The following is a 27,560-nucleotide window of genomic DNA, read 5'->3' on the forward strand; positions in this document are numbered from 1 at the left end:
CCAGATACTGATCAGCGCTGGACTAGAAAACAGAGAGAGTAGAGAGTGCTGCGCTAGTCGACTCCATTATTCTGACAACCTACCGCGCCCCATGGCCCCAATAATGGCCGAATCGTTGGAGAACACCGGCACCGTGCTATCCGGTGGGTAACACAGAAACACCGTATAAAGAGAGACACAGTAATCCGACGCCTTGAATCTCATGGTAAATGACCCTTCAATATAGGGCCCTAACTGCGTAGGCCAGAGCGAAACACTCCTTCATCCCGAACTTATCGCACGATTACTCTGACTAGGTGACTACCTATATATGCTTACACTGTGACAGAAGCTTGGAGTAGGTACCTGTTCTCTTCTCTGGGTCAGGGAACAGCAGGTCGTCGAGGCGCGCGGGAGCGGAGCGGCCTTTGCTGTTGACGGCCACCGCCACCAGCCGGAAGCGCACCTCCCACTCCAGCCCGCGCACCGTCCACACCGGCTCCTCTGACGTCAGGTTTACCCTGGACAACAGCATATTCTTTTATTTAGGGCTATAATTCAAACACAGTACAAACAACAGAAACATTCAGAAGAAACAGAGATCACCAACACAACTTTTCATGCATTTCAACCGAGAAAACCACCACCAGTTCGTAACTCACAAAGCACTCTCAAAGCTACAATATGTTAAAAAAATTAAATTGTTTGATAAGGTAGCATCTTCGCCGCTGAATCATATGGTACCTCAAGGATACAATACGGGGCAAAGTCTGCTGGTGCATTGTGGAGACAGCATTTCCTGAGGGTGCTCCGGTGTCGGAGTGAAACGAACGTTGAGTGTGTTCTGGAAGATGCCATCATGCTTGTAGTTCCTTGTATAGTATAGGATAGTCCGCCAATCTGGTGCATCCTATCTAATACTCAGACACACGTGTTTGTTTACGAGTATGTAACATTAGCTAGATCTAATAGTTCGTTCGTTCGGCCAGCGCGGCAGACTAAACCTACCTTCTCATACTGGGAGGAGGCCCGCGCTCCACTAGTGATAGGTCGATGATGTAATTCGTTCTTATATTGTCAGTTCTAAGTTTAAAAAGTTGTCGTGGTCCATTTAAAGTCATACTTAAACATCGAACAGTTGTTCAGCGGTCGCCATCAGCTGCGGGCAACTTCGCCGACTGATACTCATAACCGTACCGGCATACGGCGGGAGGGGGAGGCTAATGGAGCAGATTACATTGCAAAGTTTTGTTTACAGCAAGAATTAGGGTAATTCGAGGGCTCGTTGCGAAACATTCGGACGGCGAGAGTGGTCGAGCTGGTCCCGGGGGACGTCCCGTTAATATACTGGCGTCTGTTAATGCTATAGGTACTGCGCGTTAAATGTGGCATATTTTGAGTTTCATACGAATATTGGATTAATAATATTCTTCTAAAATATAGATTGACAACTACAAGATGTTCTTGTGTTCCTGTAACGATTAGGAACTGTCGGTATAACCTGCAGTTCGGAAATCTTGACTTCAAATTAATTTGACATGGGTAAAATATTATTATCTGCGTATGTGTATTGCGTATGTGATGTTACTTCAAATATTATTATTTCCAATTTTTCCATCCAAAAGTCACAAGACGTGAAAAAAAAACGTCATGCCGAAAATCGAATGAAAAAGACACAATATGAACACACACAATATGATTTTCCACATAATATGAAAATTGCACCGTGCATTCGTCATATTGATTTTTTTCAAAAAAAATATCTAAAAGTTAACGTCACTCGTCGTCGTAACGGTTGGTATAAAGAAATTCAAAATAATCTTTTTCAATTTTATTGAACTTTTACAAGTAGGTACTTTTGAATCGCCAAATGCATCTACCACTGGTTCAGAATGCATTTTCTACCGGGAAGAACCAGCAAAAAACACGACTAAAGATTCCAAAGGTACCCCATAAATCCAAACATGTTCAGGCATTTAAAAGTTATGGTCGAATGAAGAAACACACACATACACCTTGAGAACATTATACGCTTCGTAGCAAACGCTTCCGACATGTTTAGAATGAAGGCATTCACAAATACACACAGCGTTGTGGTCCGCCGCGCCGCGTAGTTCCCGCGTCCGCACGAAGGTGTTCCTTCAGCGAAGCCAATAAACATAAAGCACTCACGGCCGCCGTTATTTATGTTGCCCTAAACGTTATTGCGCATATAAAGCGTTGTTCGATACCCAATTTCACTGCATTATTCTTTTACGAGCGCAAATAAAGCGGTATTTACTCGCTCTCATTACAACGGAACATAATGTCTTCATTTTTCCTCAATCGCTCCGCTGTAATTTGGTCGCACGATCTCCCTTTCCCTACACTAGGGTAGTCCGCGAGCGACAGACCAAAATGAACTGTATCATTCACTACTAATCTTTATTAACTCATTACGTTTAAGAGCTTCTGTCACGGTATATTGTCATTCTGTAACCTCGACGCTGAATAAGGTGTGTTATGTGTTCAGCACTCCGTTAGACTTGAGAAAATAATTGCCCCGCACTTATGAGCATTCACTCAATATTATTATAGCCTAACTTTAAAACTTTATTTTTTTAATTTAAAAAAAAAAAAAAATTTACTCAATAGGTACACATTGTGATCTTCTTCTTCGTCGTATCACTCTTGGCAGAGCGATCGTGGTCATCACGAAGCAACGTCTTTGAGGGCAGATGTTATACGCCTATAATATGATAATATTATGATGATAATTATGAAAATTACAAACGCTACCGGGAGTATTTAATTTTTTTTCGTTAAGTAAAAAATTGTTAAAGCAAAAAACACTTATAAGTAATTAAACAATGTTTCTAGAGATATTAACTTTTTGTTGCCAAACATACCTACGCTCAACGAACTCATTTTCAAAAGTCTGTATGACTCGTGCTGCAACTGTAAACCAGATTCAGCTGATTCAGTAGTCTTATACGTTAGTCTAACGGATGCATAAAGTATAAGGTAAACAATATTTTTTCCGTCGTTTTCTACTGAACTAAAGAACTGATGAGCTAAGTGGAAAATCATTATTGGCTCAAAAGATAAGTATCTTTTTCTTTACAATAAACCATATCACCAATCTCTAGCCCCCTTAGGTCCTTACCTATATGGGAATATCTTATGATTGGATCGACACACGTATTAATATGTGGAACAGGGGACGTATTTAACGGCAATCATATCCTTATTCGTCTCACATTATTGTTATTCTGTTGTGTGACGATGTCCTTGAATAAATATAGATATTATTTATGGTATTTAAGTATGCTTATTGCTTACTCTATCTAATACAAAGTAGTATGATGATAATGAATAGACACAGTGATAGCATAGGTGAGGTCGATTCACTTGACGTTCCGTTTGCTATTTAGCCATGAGACAATGGCGTTGAGTGCATGCAACAGATAGGTACCTGCGGCGGTACCTATGATGGATGCATGATCATTATGATTGACAACTGAGTCACATACAATTTCATTCCTCTTCTATGTATTCCTCTGCAAATGATGTTATGAACTGTTGTGCGAGTTTTCCAACTTTATTCTAAGCAACGACAGCTACTTATACTACTTCTGCTACTTATCTATATCTAGCTCATCGGCAAGTTAGTTTGAAATCGATTGCAAAGTTTTTTCAACAAACAGACCGACAAGAAAATCAAAAAAAAAACAACCAAGAAAGTAACCAAGCCTGTAGCTCGTGGAGAAGTGGGTTTAAAATCGATTGTGAAATTTGTATCGAACATACAAATAAACAAACAAATAGAAGAAAGCGAGTTAATAAAGCGAGTCAAAAATCGGGGCGGCAACGATTCACTTAAAAAATATAAAACACCGAAGACCATAACGAGAGTTTAGAACCGAATAAGATTAAGTGTTTTGTTGAGTAGTACAGACAATAAACTTAGGGTCCTCGTAAAGTGGAGGGCGTCAGTTAGTCTACTTTAAGCGGATCAAGGATGTCTTAAGCAACAAGGGTAGCCTACTACTTGACCCAGGAAAAGAAATGGGAACGCGATTTATAGAAAGATTTCACGGACTAACAGAAAAAGTTAGACAAGTTTCATATTGCTTTCGGAGGATAAAATTTTTATACAAGAGATTACTCCAGTCACTCTTTATTGAGAAAAGAAGAGATGCTAGATATTATCCAAAACAGTCTTATTCGTAAGACTTGCTTATGGAGCTTCAATAAACACATCTTTAAACACATTTGTTAATATAAACTTGATGTCTACATTTTATGAATGTAAGGCAAGAAGCGGCAATTTATGAAAGAATTTCACAGAGTAAACAAAAATGATAGTCGTGAAAACGCTGCAATATTGAGAAACTTATCTGAAGAATCCGATTTAGTACAAATGATTGTGCAATACAGCACCATATGAGTAAAGATACAGCGCTACGATAAGGAAACGCTATGAACAAGGAGTTTTAGTTTTATTATCAGGTTTGTTTCCATTTTATAACTTCAACTCATCGCCGGCCCACTACTGAGCACAGGTCTCCTCATAGTATGACAAGGATTTTGGGCACCACGCTGGCTGAATGCGGCTTGGCAGACTTCACAACACCTTTAAGAACATTATGTAGAAGATTCAGGCAAGCAGGTTTCTCACGACGTTTTCATATATTTCATTGCTTAAAACGAACATAACTCCGAAAAGTTAGAGGTGCGTGCCCTAGTATAGTTAAGCGCCAGTCGCTTTGTTGCTTACTGGGCCTACTGCCGTGCTATTGCCAAATAGGGGACCGAAGTCTTAAACCACTAGGCTATCACAGCATTTTCCGATTACTCCGTCTGTATTATGTGAGTCTGTGACTACAAAAAGAGGGAATTAATGAGAGGATTTTTCCAAGAGGCAGATAACGCCACAAAGTAAATCCTTGTTGGCGGCCATTGTGGCGGCCATTGCGGCGCGCTATTGTCGCGGTACATTTATAACTTGTCCCCAGAATTAGATGGAACCCTTTCTCACCTCATTACCTCGGAACGAGCTTGGCCGTGTTTTTGCTTTTTGATGTTTAAAATCATAATTTTACAGAAAAGTTGTTTGTTTTCTGGTATTTTTGTTTCAGAGGTACGATGTTGTAATATGTCAACACCGAGCAAGCACTAAAGGCCGATTCACACCAAGCAAGTACAAGTGACACGCGCGTAGTGACGCGGGTGAATACGTAGACATAACTGTAGGCATTACGTCTACGCGAACGTTCACGCCACGCAAGCGGTATGCCATGTCTCATACAGTTCCATACATTACAACGCAATGGTACGTACGCGCTACGTCTTCGCTTACGCCACGCTTACGCAACCTGTGTGAAAGAGCTGTAAAGGTAAGTAGTTAGTGTCTAACCAAAGGTAACGTGGAGGATCGATGGGGCAGGTAAGACAGGAACGTTAAAGAGTCTTAAGCTAGGATACAAATTAGTGGCACCTACCTGTAGGTTTTTAAATTCAGATTCTTTATGCCACATGAGAAGAAGGCAGATTTCCTCGAGCTCCTAACTATAACTTTTCTAAATATGGCCGTTTCTACAATCAGTTCTTTTTTTAATTTATAGTGATGTAATTACTCCTTACATATGAAAATTGTATAAAAAATTTATTCTCCGAAAGCGTTTCACAATATGAAACTTGTAAGTAGGTACCCAAACTAAGTATCATATTTTTTACTTGTAAAAGCTATGCTAGGGCACAGTTACTAGGGTCTCGGAATATCAATTAGGGGTCACCACACGTGACGAATATGTAATAATAACCATAGTCATATTCTGACGCTGTCACCGCGTCCCGGTCGGCGCGCGGGGAGCGCTGCCTGCGTGAGCAGATTGCCTGCAATATTAAAAACAATGTCCCTCCCTCCTTCCTCCCCCTCCCTACTGACACTACAGAGTACAGCCCCCAGCGCCTCGCACACTACGAGGGTAACAATTGGCTTTACAAATATATTTATTATACTACTTCCAGACTGATGTAAAATGTAATAGCTTCTTTAGATTCTCTAATTTATAATCGACTCGTGAAATATTTAATCATCATCATGATCAACCCATCGTCATCCCACTATTGGGCACAGGTCTCCTCTCAGAGTGAGAAGGGTTTCGGTCAGAGTCCGCTACATTGGCCAACGTGCAAATTGGCAGATCTTAGACACCTTTGAGAACATCATGGAGAACTCGCAGGCATGCAGGTTTCTTCACGATGTTTTTCCTTCAGCGTTCAAGCAAGTGATATAATATAATTGCTTAAAAGTCATACCTAGGTATAGCTCGGAAAAGTTAGAGGTGCGTGCTCATAATCGAACACCCGACCTCCCGAATAGGAGATGAATTTCTTAACCACTTAGCTACCACGACTGTTATCTTGGTGAATTTTATGGTTCCTGGAAAAATATCTGGTACAAAATAAAAGGAAATTTCTTCCTTAGCCCAAGTTGGTTTAGTGGTAATTCCTATCCTTATTGTTTGTTAAAATAAGATTTCCGTACAGTGACGCGTAAAAGCCAAAAAGAGGTATGGATATTATCATCCTACCAATATTTTTCTTCCAAAGATTTTCCATGAAACAATGAAAAATACACCATTTTTCCATTAGGCCCATTTAAGATTCTGTGTACATCCAAAAACAGTCGTTGCCATAAAAAAATTATCCACCTATACGCCACGCAGGCAGGTGAAGACAATGCCGCCCCTCCCCGCCCCCCTCACACACACGGCTCCCCCGGCACCCCCGCGGCGCTTATTAGTAAAATGTAGCGTTTTATTGCGCCCCCGGAGTCGCGGGGTGCGATTAGAGTGGAGAGGTGCTCCATTAGCGCAGTTTGCAGCTCGGGTCATTATATATCCGCTATCGTTGAACTTTACTCGTTATGCGCGGCTTATGAACTATTAGAACAATGCATAATAAATAATTATAATATTGAAGTTTATATATTATGTAAAGAATAGGAAGTTTGTCAAGTGTAAATTAAAAATGTATAACACCCCCGACAAGTGAAGGTTACAATAACTAGAAAAGAGCTGATAACTTTCAAACGGCTGAACCAATTTTCTTGTATTATAGCTAAAAACACTCTCGATCAACCTACCTTTCAAACAAAAAAACTAAATTAAAATCGGTTCATTACTTTAGGAGCTACGATGGCACAGACAGATTCACAGATACACAGATACACACGTCAAACTTATAACACCCCTCTTTTTGGGTCGGGGGTTAATAAATGCGGTTGAGTGTGAGTCGCTTGAACCCTTCGTGGTTCCGTACAAAAAATAACTCTTTTTAATATTTTTGTAACCACAAATTCACGGTTTTCGGATTTTTCCCTTACTTGTGCTAAGACATCTGCCTTTCTTGATTTTAGGTCAACAGGAAATACCCTGTAAGTTTTTTTTTCGAACAAATATGAAGATCCAAGATACGGATGAGTTTAACTTTTCTTACCAACTTTAGTTGCAAGTAAAGAAAAGCTTTAGAACACCAAACTGTAAGGAGGTGCTCCGCGAAACTTGCCTCGATAGTTCATTAGGGCGCCAAGGAGTTCGCTGTATAACCTTATACACTTAAACTATTAACTATCTCTACAAGTTTTTAAAATTTCAATAACTCAAACTGAACTTTTCGAAATTCTCCGTATTTCCATCTGGACTATTGAGCTTTCTGGATTATCGTCGAATTTAACAAACTTGTCGATTAAAGTTCTTGTTCTTATCTAAAAATTGCTGTTCTAAGCTTGCTCTCATCTAACAATCTGTCCATAAACTGCCAGATTTAGAATCTGTTAATTTTAATGTAAATCAACATAATCTTATGATATTGTCTACTCAGCCCAAAAGTCTGAACTTATAGTAGACAAAGCGATAAAAGGTTCCGTAGTAGTTTTGGGTTAATGTGATTTCTGCAGAAAGTTAATTGAGGTATAAGGAGAGAACAATGAGAGAAAGAACAAAAAGAGAGAGAAAATCTAGAGAGTTGGCAATGGTGGTTCCGTTCTTAGAAGATTCGAAGATTTTGATACTCTGTTTTATTTATTCCAAGTTAGCCCTTGACTGCGATCTCACCTGGTAGGAAGTGATGATGCGGAATAAAATATAAGGCGTCTCAGCATAGAAGAAGAAACTCTGCCACCAGAAGAAGGACTTTTCCGCCTGCTAAGAATAAAAAGGTAGTGTTGGTGTAGCACCCACCTGGGCTTGTCATCTCCCCCAGAGTAGACCTCAAGCAGGAAGTGCTGCGGCAGGCCGCCGTCGAAGCCCGCCACACACGACACTTCCACGGAGTCCGCCGTCTGGTTCCACAGCGTGCAGTTCCGCGGCGCGTGAGGCTTGCCTGCACCAAACACATACACTTTTGATATATCATACTTAACTGGGGTTCTCTCACGGTGTCACTACCGTTGAACTCCAAAACCCCACCTTATTCCTCATCTATATTATATAAGGGAATATCTGTGCAAAAGTTCAGCTTTTTAGGTTCAAGAAGGTGGAGATGAGTAAATCAGGAGTTTTCTCTTTATTGTATGAACATAATGCTCTTGCAACCTAACCATTTGCTTTTAACATAGCGTGGACCAAATGAAGCAATGATATTCGAATATATTTCGGTATCCATTGGATGTAAGCCAAAAACATACTTCCAGAATTCTTCCGGCGAAGACGTGCAAGACTATGTCTCTTGAGCAGTTTTTGTTGGGTTCAAATTCTACCACCTTACCAGAAGCTAGTTTTGATTCAGATTTTACCATCTCGTGGGGTTTATGAAATTCCCAAGATCATTGCGATTTTGGCTAAAAAGGTCAAAAAAGTAAATAAATGGGATATGCTTCGGTAGAAGATGAACTTTTACAACAAAAGGTAGAAGGCCATACCAGCTGCTACCATCTGGAAGACGCAGGGCGTCAGCTGCGCGCCGACCTCATTGGCCGCGGCGCACGACAGCGTGCCGTAGTCCAGGTCTGCTACTGGCGTGTATCTGCGAACAACAAAAACATTCAAACAGTTTTTCAACCATTCTAGTACAAACCAGATTGTCTCTTTCACGTGCAAAAGTATGCAAGCTATCTTTTTTTTAATGTTTTTTATTCAGATACAAGTTAGCCCTTGACTACAATCTCATCCGGTGGTAAGTGATGATACAGTCTAAGATGGAAGCAGCCTAATTTGGAAGAGGTATAGCGGTTTTCATTAAACCTATATTGTTTTGGTTTCAACACGGCATCGTACCGGAAACGTTAATCGCTTGGCGGCTGTTGTAAAGCGGAGCGAAACATTTGCAGCACCAGAGCCGCTCTTGTACTGCAAACGTTTCTGACTCGCTCTCACTTGCTCAATTACCTAATCACAATTCATATTTCATGTGGTAGTAGTAAGTGAGTATATGTGTTATTTTTTCAGCAGATTTTCTGTATGAATTTGCCATTAGTAAGAATAAACCAAAAGCAAATTGTATGAGTTTTCACGTGAACTGAATTACTGTTTGAAGCGGAGTTTGAACGAGCAATGTTTGTATTTACCTTGCTCGCTGAAGCATATGATACAATTTCCACATTAATATTAATAAATAATTTTTTCAGTGTGGTTTTTCTTTATCATTTTAATAAAAAGGCGTTCTGAACAAATTCAAATAAAATTTTACCGGCTTATGCGAATTTAAATGAACAGGGAATTATTTCACTCGCAGGCACATAATGAAGAAAATAAAAAATGTAGGCGGTTTCAACCAGCAGCGGTGGGTGATTGTTGCAAAAAAAAAAACAATCGAATGAATCGAACAATCGAACAATTATCTGGATTATTAACTAATCTCAGGCATCAGAGGCTCAGCCTAGTTTTGGTTGTAACATTATCGGAACAATAAATAATTTAATTAATTAGTTATTTATAACTAAACAATCAATTTTATCGATCTTCACGAAAACATTCAATTCAATTGCATTCTATTTTCGATTCATGTGTCCTGGATTTGCACGCTAAGAAATAATTGAACAATTGATTGTCTTTCGTTGTTCAATTGATATTCGTTTGTTTTCCAATAATAACAATAGTCGAATAATTCGATTGTTTCGTCTAGTTTCAGCGTCATGCCAGATATAATATTTCTCATTAAAACTAGCTACATTTTGCATCAAAGATCATGTTTCCTTTCTGATTGTCTGATCCATCGATGCCTCTGATCGTGTAATTGACAAGCTTGAAATTCAGTAGAGAATGGCTGACTGACAAACATTCACGCTGATTAAACTGTTCATTTCGACAGGCTTGTTCAACTGCAAAGGCTCGGCATGAGTAGGCTTTACTAAATCTGATTTTGAACCCACTTTTTATGAACCTCGCGATTAATCTTTGACGTTCGAGCTCTAAAACATCGTTTTGAGTATATTATGTATTTTGACTAAAATATTTTAGCGGAATGGGAAACTACACGGTTTGAGGCAATCAAAGAAATTGTTGGAAGTATTTTGCTATTTGAATAATTACCATTTGCCATAAGACCAAAATGTACCTACAGAATGAAAGATGATCAGACATCTACATATGCTGGCCAAATCTAACAGACTTCACACACCATTCTATCAGGCACATTTCCCTTCACTGTTAAAGCAAGTTATAATTACTTGCTAAATCTGAGGGATACCTAACCTAATTATGTCAGCCTCGAATCGAATACCGGGCCCCGCGGTCCGGTATAATACGTCAATATATTATTATCGGTACTTATATGCTTCTCAAGCAATTAAATATTGCTTATTTTAACGTTGGAGGAAAAAATCGTCAGGGAACCTACATGCCTGAGAGTTGTCAATCTCAAAGATGTGCGAAATCTGCCAATCCAAACAGAGCCAGCTTGGAGAGCCGTCCTCAGTAGAGGAGCAGCGATGGGTCGAGGATGATGAAAATACTAACTTCAAGCTGGACGCGCTGCCGTTGGACGTGTACCGGTCGGCGGCGACGTCGAGGGTCTCGCCGGAGTTGTTGAACTTCCACTTGAAGACGGCGGCGGGCGGGTCGGCGTCCACCTCGCACACGATGACCACCGACTCGCCGCGCGCCGCGCCCACCACCGACACGCCGCCGCTGCGGCACGACGGCGCATCTGCGAGGGCAAGGAAATACAGATTACAAATTAGAGTTTAGACTCGCAAACGTATGGGCGTGATGGTTTTACACGGGTATAATAACGGGTTTAACTTATCCATAACTGAACGACTAACAGCCAGATAGTGGGTAGTTTTAAATTAATCCTTGAAAGAAAATATTGGAAAATGACCTTAAATTCGTTAGCAAATTACGTACCGCATGGGTTAAATCTACACGAGCAAAAAACAGACCAGAATCCAAATCATAGAGCGATTTCAGAACATGTTGAGATTGGATTTAAGCCGCGCATTGTTCTTATCAGCTAATAAACTCTCCCTCCAATTTCGCTCGGCGCTGAAATGCGGCGGACAAATCTATATGACCACTGAAAAGATTTCGCTGACGCTCTACAAAATGAAAACCCCGATCTCCGAGTTACGTGTCAATTGTCATTCGACTTCGGCCGGAATGAGGAGGCATTATCGAATTCAGATCTCCAGTTTAACTATCTCTGTAATGCGCGCCGCGCCGCAGATTGAAAATGAGACGCGATTGAGGTAGTCGATAGCGGAACTATCGAGTAAATTGGAAGCGAACTTGGGATCATAAGTATGGCTTTAATAAGCCAAGCTATTTCCACTTCTCGACTGGCTTGTTTTAAAGGCAGTTTTCGCATGAAAAATTTTGTGTTTGAAAGGCTTGAGTCGCGTTGTAAGGATCAATCTGGTATTAAATGGCCGGTGACATGCGATGGCGAGGGTATCGGCGAACTGCATGGAGTGGACCCCTCCCTTGAGACACGGCCATCACGCGACCTTCGCGGAGTATATCGAACTTTTTTATCAAAGGATTGTTCTAGGCAAAATAATGTTGTATTAGAAGCCTCAGTATTTCCACTAACATACTATGGTTACTTTGTGGTGTCGCATTGATAGTTTGATATCCGGAAGGATGCAGGCTTAGCCTCACTCGTTAGATAGTCGCCTTTTTTCGTGAGGAAAATCTGTCATGGATACCACCGGCCACGGGAGTGCACGATGGTTATGTCGGACTCCTACCGACTAAAAACCTCACGAAGTTCCATCCTACTACTGACGACGGAGCTCGACAAACGCCTCCTCACTCCGGTCACATGCCTTAACTTTGCTATTGTTCGTAGTAGAGATAGTAGATACTCAATCTCAACTTAATTCTCGTAAATATTGTATCCTGATAGCGGAATTTAAAACGTAATAGCGACGGGTAACCGAATAATCCAGCTCGGAGCTGTACGCTGTGGGGGGGAGGGGGGAAGGAACAGACAAGACGGATCGCCCAGATCAAGGTCGCGGCTCACAATGGCGGGCGGGCTGCCATCATCTATTGTGGGATTTGTTATTATGAAAAACTGGTGAAATATTGAAATTCTTGAATCCATACCATTCATAAAGAGCATGAACTGCCTGACTGAACATCAACATAACCATCATCATAGTTGGCTCACTACTGAGCACGGGCCTCCTCTCAGAATGAGAAGGGTTTGGCTACCACGCTGGCCGGGTGCGGATTAGCACACTTCATACACCTTAGAGAACTTTATATAGGTACATTGTGGCCGGGTCTGCAATCTGCATTTAAGGAAACCATCGTAAGGAAAGCAGAGATCTTCAGAGATCGAACACAAAACACAATATCATTCTTCTGCAAGTTCATCGCTCTTAATTATATTTAGTGGAAAACCAAGTGTATTATTAAGTTAATAAGAATTGTAAATCACCAAATAAATAAGTATCTAAATCCTCGATCGCCAGTGAAAGGTACTAAGCATTGACTGACGTAGGTATATTGCAATAAACAAATCATTAGGTACGCACTTTAGGTAGGTATACACAAACACTACAGTAAGTTGAAATAAAATAGTGCTCATCAAAATCGATCAAGCTGCTTTCGAATGATGTTCGATCAAACAGTTTGTCTGTCTGTTATATTATTGTGTAGAGGTGGGTATAGAGGTAAAAGTTAGAGTGGATTTCAAACTTGTTTGCACGTGTGAACACGAATAAAATTGTTTTGAAAATATGAATGCGCTTCGCTTTAAAGTTATTCTGAACGTGAAAATTTGAAGGTGAGTTAAAATAAGTTCTTACTAGCCATAAAACAAACCTTTTAACTAAATGAAAAACACGTGTTAGATTAAGTATGTTTTTAATATTTTTTAGTTAAGCTTTTTCCGCTAAGCTATGCTAAGTCAGAGTCGAGACCAAAGTAAGTAGAATATGAGAATGATATCAGTAAATCTGATCGAATGAGAAAGTTGATTAGAACACATCTCGACAGTCAAAACTGTTCTGATTGGCTAAATTTATGGTATTCTTACTACAACGATGCATTTCAACCAATAGTGAGAGAGCCTTGACGAATCACAGAAGATTGCGATCGTCATGATTACGGAAAATTATCAGTGTGACTGGCCAACACTCGCTTACTATTGGCTACAACACATTGTTGTAACAAGAGTATCATCAATTGAGCCAATCACAACAATTACGATTGTAATAGGTAATGATTGATGTATTGTAGGTTTTCCGGAAATGACCAGCACTTATCTATTAAACTACGGTAGGTGGACCGCAGTTTCAAGGAAAAATGTCGTGTTTATTATTTTTTTATCTAAGCGCTTTAAGGTAAGGAAAAAATGGATTCCGTTCTGATAAATCTAAAGAGCTTATCAAGTAATCTCTCATTTTTAATTCGCGAGTTTGTTTCGGAACGAAGTTTACGTAAATTTCTTTTAATCCCATAAATTAATACACTTTAAGTACACGAAATGCTGGTAATTTAGTATGATCTTGTTTTAAGTGAAAGCTTTTGAGCAGACGAGGTTAGGCCACGAGCTCGCCACACCTGCGCCCTCTGGCGGCAGGAGGCAAGACGCGGGGATTTATGCCACGTATCCTTCAGCTTAATCACCCTCACCCAATCTACTGTAATTGACTATTGTTTAGAACTCCTTTAACCAAGAATTGGAAGGGTAAAAATATTGCTTAAAAAAAATTAAATGATGTTGTATTGAGTAAACTACTGTACATAGTAGATATTTACTTATACTATACAGAAGGATTAGCAAGCTGAAGTGGCAATGGGCAGGCCCTATCTGTCGCAGAACCGACGCGACGGCCGTTGGGGCAGACGTGTTCTGGAGTGGAGACCGCGTACCGGTAAGCGAAGGTAGCGGGGAGCGGATGGATGAGGATGGCGGAGGATCGTGTTTGGCGGCGCGCTCTTGAGAAGGCCTATGTGCAGCAGTGGACGCTTACAGGCTGATGGAATGGAACTATACAGAAACCTCAGGAAGAAGAAAATCGGTCAAGTATGAGTATGACACGAAGGGTTCCGAACACCATTCGTACAAGACATAGCACTATGTACTTTTTATTTTTTATTTATTTTGCTTGGCGGCCATTTTGTAAATTCGCGATGGTTTATTGTTCGTTGTTATAGCGGCAACAGAAATAGGTACACACTGAAAATTTCAATTCTCTACCTAGTACGGTTCATGAGATACACCCACTGATAGACAGACAGACAGTGGAAGTTGAGTAACAAAGTCCCGTTGGCATCCTTCAGGCACGGAACCCTGACAAGCAGTTGTACGTAAAATAACTAGAAACAACGCGAGAGCTCACCTGCCATTCCGGAACTATTGAGCTACTGAGTGATTTATCGTTTTATGAACTCTTTATGTTCCAAGTCGGGTAAAAATGAAATGGACCAGCAACGCCGCCCAGCTGCTCGGCGCAAGGACGAGATTAAGAATAACGGCTTCCATTTGTTGGTCGGCGCGGCTTCCTGGCTCTTGTCAGCGAATTATGGCTAATTAATCCATCGCAGCCGCCGTGGAATATAACGAGCCAAGTAAATTACTGCCTTTGTGACGTCTCCGAGCTCCGAGCCTACCTTCCATTACAATGCCTCCGCGGAAATATTCCCTTTGTAGATATTTCAGTACTCCTCCTACCTTGCTACGCGATGATTTTTTAGAGCCAGTATTTTTAGATCATTATATTATAATATTATAATTTATTTTTGTTAGCTTCAAAGCTAATTAATATTCGACAAAACAGAAGCCTCACTATCACTTTTCAAGTTAAGTATGATGATGATGATGATGATTTATTCCCTCGTGGAACTCGTGGACTGCAGCAGTTGTTTTCCATTTCTCCCTATCTTTGGCTGCTGCCTTGACATGGTTCCACGAGAGTCCCATCTCTTTTTAGGTCTGTTTCAATGGACCTCCTACAAGTTAAGTATACTTAACTATCATCATAATCAACCCATCGCGAGCCCATTATTGATCGATCTTGCGTCTAATCTCTCTCCGGTAGTGTCCAATTTCCGTCCATTATTATTGCCTAAAGCACACAGTTGCAGCAAGGATCCAGCCGATCACAACAACTGTGATTGTGGTTACGGATAATTGCTAAGAGGACAGAACTATGCACGAGCAGCTTGAATATTCAGTTATTTTCTTTGTCAGAATTTGCGTTGTACGCATTGATGTAGGATTCTCAAATCACCGGTTGTACGTCAACAATCCCTGTGCTCTAATTTCGGAATAGAATGCCAGTAGGTAGGCTTTGTGTCGCAAATTGTCGCTTCTTAATTTGTGACGTTTCATTAATTCGGAAACGCGGGTCGGGAGGCATTGTTGCGCGTCCGACTGATTGTTTCCAATGGGCCCAGGGACCGGAATGAACCCGACCGTCGACGGGAATTCCATTCCAGCAGGATTACTTACCCCGATAACTTTCGCGTTTTCAACACGACTTATGCTGTTTCCTCGTGCGTGTCCGTTCAGGCAAATTATTCGAATGTAAGATATTTCATAAAGCTCTTTGAGTATCAAGTAGTAGCAAGTCTGCCCCCGTACGTAGTCGAAATTCCACGGATATGTACGAAGCGATTTGCCTCCTCTTTTGTAATTCGAACTTCTAGAACACGGAACGCCCTCCCATCATCAGTTTTTCCCTTTCTTGAGTACCTTCTAGTCAAGATTAGAGTGAATAGGCATCTTCTAGGCAAGCGGACTTCATCTTAGGCTGCATCATCACTTGCCAACAGGTATGATTGCGGTCAATCACTAGTCCAATAAAAAAATTGGAGGTATTTTTTTTCTTCATTTCTATAGTAGAATTGTTTTACACGCTTACGCCATCCACTGATGATTAATATATCCATTAAGTGCGTATATGTTTAGTGTTTCTCAATTAATTCGAGCAAAATAATTATGTGGACACATAATGACTAGCATTAAGCTTCATTTACGCCAGAGCAATATAATGCGACATTGCGGTATGTCACAAAACCGCATGGTTATTATTTAAATGTTTCTAAAGAGATCATCAGCAGACCGTCGCTGTAGTATCATAATATTCCCCACTTGTAGTTTTTCAGTAATATGATGTTTCCGTATAAAGTAAACTGCCGCATGCTGCTTCATCATCGTCATCATTATCAACCGATAGACGTCCACGGCTGGACATAGATCTCTTGTAGGGAGTTCCACACGCCGCAGTCTTGCGACGTCTAAATCCAGCGGCTCCTTGCAACTCTTATGTTGTCGGCGGTCTATCACTTCAGTTTCTAATGTCTGTTACTCTGATTCTCCTACGGATATCCTCATTTCTCATTGAGTCACGTAGAGAAGCCAAAACTCCAAGCAAAGCTCTCTCCATTACTCACTGAATGACTCTGAGCTTTCTTATGAGGATGGGTCTCATAAATTAGAGATCGTGTTATGGATCCATATGTTATAACTGGGAACACGCATTATTCAGAAACTTTGGTCTTCAAGCGTTGAGGAATCTTGGACGAGAACACATCTCGAGATAATTGACAAATGCCGAAGAAGCTCCGGCATGCTCAAATAATAATGAAGCTTCACTGTCGAGTTTTTGGTTTTTGGGCCAGGAGTTCCGTGAGGACTTAGCTTTACATTTTGTGGGTAAATTTTAATATTCAGGATATGAGTGCATCAAGCAAATAAGAAGAACGGGCGCGCCGCCGCGGGCCGTTATTCTGAATTTCCGCTCAGCTGTAAATCATTCTACCTACTCGTGATGTACGGACGGACCGGGAGAGCCGAAAATTCAGCGAAAACATTATTATATAAACGCCTCGTTGCGCCACGGTTTTGGTCCATCTTTTGTTTGCAAGTTAAAATATTATCATATTTATTTAATTTAAACTAATAAAGCTATTAAAATCTGCATTTGGATCAGAGGAACACCTGATTAGGTAATGAGTGATAAGATGGCACGCTCTTGCACCACCTGAATCCAGCGACTCCCTGCGACTCATTCGATGTCGTCTGTCCACCTAGCGAGGGATTTTTCAACGCTGCGCTTTCCAGCGCGGTGCTAGGCCACCATTCTTGTACCTAAACGTAAGGAAAGAAATGTGGTGTGTGGAAGTCCCTACAAGACACCTATCATGCCTGACGATCGACGTCTATTGGTTGATACCTAATAATAATAAATGAGACGCACCTTCTTCTTGTATGGAACTTCAAACATGTAATTGATCGGGCAAAGATACCCGGGTTCCATAGTCTCATCGGGACTTTTGCTGCCATCCTGGTGGAATGGCGGTGCGACAACACTTACACTTGACCCTGAAGTGCAGCTCGTTGGAGACGGTCTCCCCCTCGGCGTTGAGCGCGGAGCAGGCGTAGCGGCCGCTGCTGTGCCGCGTCACCTTCTGCAGCACCAGGCTCTGGTTGCTGTGGAACACCCTGGCCGTCGCGTTGTGTGCTAGCGGCCGATCCTGGGGACAAAATGATCAGGTTAAATACGATAATAACCTGTGATACATATAGACACGCTCGTCACTTTGCAATGAGGCTTTCCAGAAATGGTGGGCATGAAATGGCATTACTGAGTCTGGACCTGGTCCAAGCACTAAATCAGGCATTAAAGCTATTTGAGTGAGCTTTGTTTCGTCAGCGGTGTTAAAGTATTAGAACTCTTATTGACCAGTGAATTTCTCGCCAAATAGCATCAATTGAGGTATTTATCAGAAACTCCCATTGTGGTCTGTAAAAAGGGGATGCTACGAAATCGGAATAAAAATAGTGTGTTTTATAGGATTTGTATTAAATTGCGTGGTGATGATGCAACTTGCTTCCTTGATATCTTGCGTTTTCTGCATATTTAGCCGTGACAAGATGGGTGGTGCACATCGCATGCTGCACGATGTACCATACAGGTTAGTCTGTTGGCGGATTATAATGCATTAAGTTTAGTGTTCCTTGTGTATCATGGACTTCCGAAAAATAACTCCTGCGATAATCCAGCATATTTACGCCATTTAAAGATGGATAATGCTAGAAGGAAGAAGATCCACTTCAGTTTCTTTCCTTTCCTTCTGCTCTTTTTCCTTCCTTTGCGGATGCCAACTTAGCCCATGTTTTTCGTAAGATAAAAATGTTTGAAAACAAGTTGAGTTGTTATGCTATTTATTTTTTATATTGCTTACCAATTTCACAAGCCCTTTTGAGCAGTCCACTTGTATTTTCCCGTAGCTTTTATAGTGGTAATAAATTAGCGGCGCAAATTACCGCAATGAATCTCCCAGCTCCTCGCCACTCACAACTTACTCAGACGAGCGCAGGTATAGGTACAGCTGTACAGCTGTGGAATAGCTGCGAGGAGCTGGGATGAACTTCATAATCATAAATCCTTTAGCGTATAAGTACCTACTAGTTTCGCTCTAGTTTGCTAGTATCACGCCAGTAGATCGGTAGTCTAGAAAAATCCATTTAAAATTAAAACGTTAAATTTTTTCCTACTGTTCCTTATAGGGCCCTTAATAAAATAATCTGTTAAGGTGTAGCAGAGAAAAATATGGGTCTGATTCAACACGCCCAGTAGAGCCTTTCACAAGAATGCCTCCTGGCATTGCAGCAGATTCATAGCCTGTTTATAGTGCATTCAATCATTTTATTTATTAATCTCGTAATAAAATCAATTCTAAGATATGTAATAGGTATAACTTGCTTTGACGATGGTGGAGGAAAACATCGCGAGGAAGCCTGCATGCCTGAGAGTTCTCTATAACCTTCTCAAAGTTGTGTGACGTTTGCCAATCCGCATTGGCCAGCGTGGCAGACTAGTCTAAGGCCTCTTTATTCTGAAAGGAGACCCGTGCTCAGTAGTGGACCGGTAAACTAGTGTCAAGTTGGCGTTTAGACATCGTAATTGAAACGCTCATTAAAAGTTGACAGCGGCAGGAGGCCTACTGTTGTACAATAAAACGGGACGACAAGATAAAGAGCGGAGCGCTTTTTAAAACAAACGCTGAATAAAGTTGCAAACATTCTTGTGTTGGGGGCTGAGGGGGTGCAAGAGGAGGGGGTCGCTTAGCAGAATATGATTATTTGCACAAAAGGGCGGCGCGCACAAAAGCGCTACTCGTGGACAAAGCGGCCGGCTCCAAAGGACTGATTATTTCTTGTTTCTAACAAAAGGATTCCTAATTATTTGAGTAGATAAGTAAAGTGGAGTGAAGTGAAGTGCACATTTCGACGAGCTCATTGCAGGCGAGGCGTGGCTCGGGCTTGTACGCATAGAGCAATGGTGATTCATCATCATCACCCAATAGCCACAGTGTAAAAATATTATCTCAATCAGTCCCTACAAGAGACCTACGTCCACACGCCCTCGCCGGAAGACCTCTTCATATTGAGAGAGACACTTTAAAAGCTGCTGCGTAAGGAGCTTCGTATGTGGATTGAAACAGGCGTGATAGCTTTGGCTAATGGCGCTATGGGACATTTGCATTTAACAACTTTTAAGGTTATACTTCTTTCGCGCTTCTATATACAAACGTATTTATTTTACTAATTATTCCATTTCTTACTGTTCTAGATCTATAATAAATTCTCGCTGAAACGCTCCATACACAGTACGCGGCCTATACGACCCTGTAACCGCAAACTGACAATAAAATCATGATAATACGCAGGGGCGGACTTAATACCGTGGCTGCCCTAGGCCTATGGAAGATTGCCGCCCCCTACTGCTTGTAAAACACGAAAAATTGAACGAGCTATAACAATTAAACTGAATTATAAAACAACGAAAGTCTGTACATGATAAAAATATTATCTCAATCAGAAGTTAATCATTAATCAGTCAAGTTATAGCAGGGTGTAGCTATGGGCGCATTTTTGATATTTTCATAGAGGGCGCTACTGCTAAAAATAAAAAAATATCTCACGAGATTTTGTCGCCCTAGGCGCGGGCCTACTCGGCCTATAAGGAAATCCGCCCCTGATGATTCGAGTGAAAAACCTAAAAATAGAAAATGCGAAAGACCAAAAAAATTAACTTCCCAAACCTATCCTATGTAGCATGCTTTTTTTAGAAACATAATTTCCACGTTATATTTTGACGATAGCTCAAAAACTAATTTTTGCCGTTAACCACTTTTAGCGGTAGAAAGACATGACAAAACACATTTTCATAAACGGAGAATTTAATTCGAAATTATATTTAGACTACAGGCCCATGTTCAAAAATGGATGGGTCATATGAACCACCAGGTGACGTATACAGGACGATATAAGAGCATAAAATAATAAGATTCAGCACTATGCCGTCACTTGTAAGCTGTCCAACAGAGTGCTGGTGAGAATTCAAAAGTGCAGGTAGAGTGAGTACATTTTGGTCATATATTTTTGTACGGCATTTTTACCATCGATAGATCCATGAAAAATAATAAGAAAGCGCGCAGTGCCGTAAAAAAATGGTGCGCCACAAAGTCAGTAAATTTTTTGATTTTCTGATAATTTCCAGGATAAATTTGGTCATTTGATTCTGTACGGCATTAGTTTCATACTGTTTCAATACAGCCTCTAATCCATTATTCCGCAACGCCGTACAAAAATCATACGACAAGGGGAAAAAATTGAGGGTAGCAACCCCCTCTCTTTCCGTGGTCCGGGGGGTGATTTGAAAAAGTACGGCTTTGGTTCCAAAACATTATCTAGCACTCAAAAGTACTATTAAAAATAATGCCGTCAAAAAATTAGTGTTCATTTGAATGTGTATCAATAATTATCTTAATTTCATGGTATACTTGATTTTTAAAGCTGTAAAATCATTTGACTCTATACGGCAACTTTTTTTTTAACATGATAATGTAAAATACTATTGTTATATAGTATTGCCGTTCAAAAGAAACTGTTCTAAAAAAAATTATAGAGAAATACAAAAACTGAAATTTTTCAAATTATTGCAAAAGTTTAAATATTCATAGATTAATAAAATATAGCAATTATCTACGCTTTTCCCTTGTTTTAAATAGTATTAAGATAAATAAATTAGGAAAAAATTATGCCGTACATTTTAACGCAGACCATATCTTTTAGACTGATGAAAATGACGCTACCATTTTAAAGGTGTAGTACTTTATGGCCATCTGATACTGTACGGCATTAACATATTTTTGAAGAGAACAATTGATAATATGATAAAATCACTATGCCGTCTAACTGAAGTGAACGGGTGTGTATATAATATCCACATCCCCTACAAACCTTTGGACCTACGAAAATGTACGGCATGTAAAAAAATATTATCTATGCATAAAACACTTTCAAAATAAATTAATTTTATGTTGTTTCAAATCACCCCCCGGACCACGGAAAGAGAGGGGGTTGCTACCCTCAATTTTTTCCCCTTGTCGCATGATTTTTGTACGGCGTTGCGGAATAATGGATAAGAGGCTGTATTGAAACAGTATGAAACTAATGCCGTACAGAATTAAATGACCAAATTTATCCTGGAAATTGTCAGAAAATCAAAAAATTTACTGACTTTGTGGCGCACCATTTTTTTACGGCACTGCGCGCTTTCTTATTATTTTTCATGGATCTATCGATGGTAAAAATGCCGTACAAAAATATATGACCAAAATGTACTCACTCTACCTGCACTTTTGAATTCTCACCAGCACTCTGTTGGACAGCTTACAAGTGACGGCATAGTGCTGAATCTTATTATTTTATGCTCTTATATCGTCCTGTATACGTCACCTGGTGGTTCATATGACCCATCCATTTTTGAGTGTGGGCCTGTAGTCTAATTATGCTGTTTGAGGACTCCAGTTCCCACCGAATGTTTGCGACGTTTCCATATTATGGCCTCCTTTTAATATATTATCGAGGATAATACGAGAACGATATTGAATTATAATGTAATTGGTTTGATAATTTGATATATTATCGGGAATATTCCTATCTTATTATTGGGAACATACAATGTATCTTTATGTTATAACAATATGTGTATGTTGAGGGTTGCGTGATTACCTAAACTAGTAATTATGATCACTATTGTTTTATGTACATTGTATATAAGATAGGATTTAGGTCAAGTCAATCTAGGTCTAGTCTAATCTATCAAGTAGATGAATCCTTTAATTTTCCATTGATATCAAATTGCATAATACACATATAAGTACATAAAAGCAGAAATTGGATGACCGAAATAATCAACAAACATCTCAAATAACTAGGTCTTCTGAAAACTTGAGATTTTACGCATAAGATTTCTTTAGTATACCTACTAATATAAAATAGGTACTTATCATGCCTACTTTATTTTTTTAACATCCTAGTTTCACAATGGAACCGTAAAAATGCTGCAAATAAAAATACAAACCTATGAGAATTCCAGTTCCAGAGTGAGTGCCTAGGTACGATCTAGTGAAATATCAGTAAAAAAATACATAGAGAAGGATACTAAATATTAAAATCATTTTCAAGAAAAAAAGGCTGTTTCTTTATTCGTTGATGGCGGTTGTTTCGCGCGGGCCCCTCGCAGCAGGGCCTCAGTGGGCCTCGTTTGGAATATAATGAACACTTGATTGAATCTCTCAAGTCTTTCATGTTGCTATTACACGGTTTTGTTGCTGGTTAGACCTCCGCCCACTGGGATGGGAAATAACGGAAAATATAGTACTTACTGTGCGTCCACACACTGCATGCTCTACTCGCGCAATTAATCGCGGCGGCGCCGCACTACGTCGCTTGGCTTTGCAACGCGATGGACGTCGAAACTGTGGCAGCGCGGCGTGCGCGCTATTGCATACTTGCCGACAAAATAGGGAGCGATGGGCGTGAACGAGGAACGCGGCCACACTACGTCTCTGCCTCCGTTCCTCGCTCCTGCCCGCCACACGGGCAGTGTGTGGACGGGGGGTAACAGCTACAAGCGGACTTGTTACGATCGCTGCGTCTCTTGAAGTTTTTGGCAGCAAAGTATCTAATTCTGTTGTACATTTCTAAATATATTGCTATCCCTTTCATGATGTTTTCTGAAAGGAAGGAAGGAAAAGAAAAGCAATATAGATAGGAATAGAGTAGGTAGACATTTTGCTTTTATAAAAATTGCGAGTGTCTTGCTGACTCTTTTCAGTAGAATTTGCTTTCCAAACCGGTGGCAGTGTCTTGACATACTACGAGGGGCACAATTTGTTCTACGTGAAATACATACATTTCATTTCACTAAAGTTAGACCTATCCATCAGTAATTTAGTATCGAGAGTTTATTGCCGGAGAATTAATTGATATCAGACTAATATTATAAAGGAGAAATTTTGTGCATATGTATGTGTCCCGGGCGCGCACCTACAACTTCTCGGAGTTATGTGCATCTTATCTATTTTCATCTAAATCAAACTGTCGAAATTTTTAAAAAAGTCAATCGGACAATTTTCGAAGTATACAGCTGGTGCGAGTTGAAAAATCAGTCATACTGAAACACAACAAACGGACAAGTCAAGTTTAAAAAATTTCAGTATATGTGAATGTCGAGATATCATCAAAGATTATTCGAGATGCATTTCTTCTCGAAGGATGGCCGTAAAAGAAAACATGGCATCCGTGGAGCGTGGCTTCAATCAGTCGGATGGGCGTAATTGCATTGCCTCATAGAGAGTAGACACAGACATGTCTAATACATTAAGAGGTTTCTTGTGAGGCCCACATGAGTAGATCACATCCCTATGTGGCCGTCTTTTCTAATAATGGTTACGTACCTACGTTAATGCTAAACATACGTCATTTTTGTGTCATGGAATGTAAATAATTATGTATCTTTTACATGTTTGTGATGCTCTACTTAAAATGAAATGAATTTACTTACCATAAAAATTATTGTTTGTGACTGAAATGGTTCGTACTGTGCGTCTTTATATCATTATCATTATCAATCGATAGATGTCTGAGACACTCCAAGCTCTCTCCATCACCCGTTGAGTGACTCTGGACTAACTTATGTTTTTATAAAGTAACTACCTACTGTTATTTCCTTCAAGTGATCTAGGTAATCGCAAAGGCGCAGTTATACTTTATTTACAGTTGTGACAACAGTGAAATAGGTAAGAGTCAATTTATCAGTAAAAATATAATCGTCAATCAAAGTGCTATTGGTTTGATTTTTGAAATGCCTCGGTGTAACAGAATTGCGAGGCGGTAAAATCCCGAATATAATCAGGCGCCTGTGATTGGTCGGAGCGGAATATCGAACAGATCCCGACTTTAATCATTGAAACTTCGGAGAGAGCACTGGCCGGAATTAAACAACGAGAAAAACAGGAGTGTAGCTAGCGAGACCATACCTCAATGAATGTACAGGATAATACAATATTATTACATCAATGAGGAATTTTCCAGGGCGTGTTCTTTAAAAGTCTAATAGATGGCGCTATTTAAGACATTCCAAGAAAATTTGTAGATTTTTTAAAATAAGTTTTTTAGGGTTAGAGTTGAGATTGCTTATTCATCGTCTTATAACCTGAAACACAACGAAAAATTTCACTTGTTGCGTTTATAACCTCACTTGGTTACACACAACCACACAAAATAACACACAGTGGTGGACACTATGCCTGTGACTTTGTTCCGGGTTGACTTGGATTTAGGTTTAAAAAACCCCGTGGAATTTAATTTTTTGGCAAAAAAAGTGGCATTATTTTCCCACCTTGGGCTCCCAACGTGTATCGGTTATTCGAACTATGTGCCCGGCCCATTCATTGCTACTTCAGCTTGCAATCCATTGAGCTATGCCAGTTACTCTGATTGTCTGACTCCTCATGATCTCCTTATCACTGATTTCATTGATCTGATGATATGACACGTAAAATGAATAAGGAAATTATAATTTTGTGGAATAGTTTTATCCCACTGAATGATTACTCATGGTGCTGCTAGCTGCATGGCCGCACGTCGCAGTTCGCACCTGGGCAGGGATGCTCACGCCGCGGCGTTTGTTTGCACGGGCGGGCGGCGGGGCGCAGGGGCGCGCAACATTTTGCTGTTTTTGTACCCCTGTTTACTCTCGCCTCAGCGTCACAGCTCACACTTGAGCGCTGCACTACTGATGCGCTTTAGGTGTCTTTTATTTGAGAAACTCGAGTCCAATCACTTAAATGGTTTTCGATACAAAAAAAAATATCGACTTGAGGTCATTTTGACACATCACACAAGACATGGTCACTAACACTATGGGCAATAAGCAAGCGGGCGATGGGAAGAGCTACGCTTTGAGTTTCCCTACGTGATTGAATCAGAAATGAGAATAACCAGAGTAACCGACGTAGCTCATCGGGTTGTGTAGCTGAAGTGTCAGTGGGCAGGGCACACAATTCAAAAAGTTTATAGACGTTGCGGTCCCAAGGTGCAGTCATTGATTGCAGTTAATTGATTAAGCATGAAAACTTCCGCCATTCGAGCCTAGTTCATAATATAATTAATATAATTAGTGGCTGTGAAGTTCCGTAATATTCCAAGACGGAAGTTGCTGCCTCCGGCTCCATTGATGAGATTAATGACGGGCGGGGCTCGTTGATAGACGGATTTCCAATCACGACTGCTGCAACGCTGAATGCGGCACTCGGAGCTCGCTCTGGGAGCTGGCGGGAAATATGGAGGAGGCCCTTGGGATGAATATTTAAAGAGATTTTAGTGCATGTACTCTACCTCAGTATGCAAAAATAGAACGTTGACTGTTCTTTCTTCTAAGCTAAATGTATGAAAGTTGTATTTATTTATTTTGGACAAAAAATTCTCACTTTTCCTATTGTGTGACAGGCTTGTGTTTGATGACAATCATGCTATGAGAATGTCTATCTAGGTTGGAATGCGCTTTCAAAGACTATTCACTGTTGCTCAGTAGTGCCATACAGATTTGCCTTTTTCCGGGGATATAGGAAATTAAGCTTTTGATTTCTTGTATAATATTATTAGCGCATAACGAGAACCTTTTCAAAGTCCCTGCGAGCTCTGTGCGTATAATTCCAGTGGATCGGATGGTTTAAGGACATTAGAGGCGTCGCGGCGCCGATCGGCGAAGTTTCGCCGCAAATCCGCCGGGCCTTTGTGTCGCGTCGTGGATTCCCAGCATCGGATTCGGAATGAGCCAACTTGGAGCCGCTCGGGCGTCAACTTAACAGAGGATCCTTCGTCCGCGCTCCATACAAACGCAGTTCCATTCTCATTGAGTAGACACGTTTGAGAACCTTGAATCCGTGTATATTGCTTACCATATTTCCGTAAAAATATCTGGTTTTAAGTTACAATACATGGGTTTTATGATTTGTACGTGGCCTTGAGGCCGTGTACTTTTGAGGCCTGAAATCTGATAAATTCAAATTCAAATTCAAAATATTTTTATTCAATTAGACTTTCACAAGTACTTTTGAATCGTCAAGAGCATCTACCACTGGTTCGGAATGCCAGCAAGAAACTCACCACGGACACACATACCTATTAGTTGATTTGTTAGTATTCAAATGAGTCAAACTACGTTTGTTTGAGGCGCGCAACGAATAAACCCCTCTTAAGTCGCGCATAGGACTTCTATAATGGAACGTCGTCGGGTTCGCTAATTAGTACCGTACCTTAATACTTGGAAAGCATTACGCATTAATTGGTGGAGACGTGTTCTGGAGTGCGGACCACATACCGATAGCAATAATCGTAGTGTCAGGAGGCGTAGAAGGCGTAGGAACGTGTTTGATGGCGCGCTCTTGGAAAGGCTTAGCAGTTAGATAAAAGCCGATGGAATGGATGATGTTGATAAGTAATTTCTGTGATGACAAAGATGCATGGAAGAAATCCACTTTGTATTCCACAGATATAGAATAACGATAAGTAAATTTGCATTGTTAGATTGTTATGCCAAATTATTATTGGAAAACAGTTCTGCTGAGTTTCTTGCGTGTGCCTTCTTAAAAGATTCTGCTAACGATCGGAGGCGGAAGAGTCTGATACGCCTACATAGAATAAACTATTAATTTTTTTTTAGTAAGTAAATTGAAAAAAAAAAAGTAGTCGTCATCAGTCGGTTAAGCGTCGATCGTCAGTCATTGGCGGCGCGTCGGAATCTGAATAATCGTTCGGATTACAAGGAAGTAAGT

General features: G+C 40.5%; 1 protein-coding gene across 1 annotated transcript in view; it reads right to left on the minus strand.

Annotated features, from left to right (window-relative positions):
- Positions 1-27,560, minus strand: part of LOC123867060 (nephrin-like) — a 370,840-nt gene that overhangs the window by 32,341 nt on the left and 310,939 nt on the right. The window contains exons 11-15 of the mRNA XM_045908906.1: positions 17,741-17,900; positions 10,923-11,112; positions 8,888-8,991; positions 8,208-8,349; positions 346-500 (exon numbers count right to left, since the gene is read on the minus strand). Of these exons, the coding sequence (XP_045764862.1) occupies positions 346-500; positions 8,208-8,349; positions 8,888-8,991; positions 10,923-11,112; positions 17,741-17,900 (751 nt within the window). The remainder of the gene's footprint in view (positions 1-345; positions 501-8,207; positions 8,350-8,887; positions 8,992-10,922; positions 11,113-17,740; positions 17,901-27,560) is intronic.

This window comes from Maniola jurtina, chromosome 1 (assembly GCF_905333055.1).
Source record: "Maniola jurtina chromosome 1, ilManJurt1.1, whole genome shotgun sequence".
Lineage (NCBI taxonomy): Eukaryota > Metazoa > Arthropoda > Insecta > Lepidoptera > Nymphalidae > Maniola > Maniola jurtina.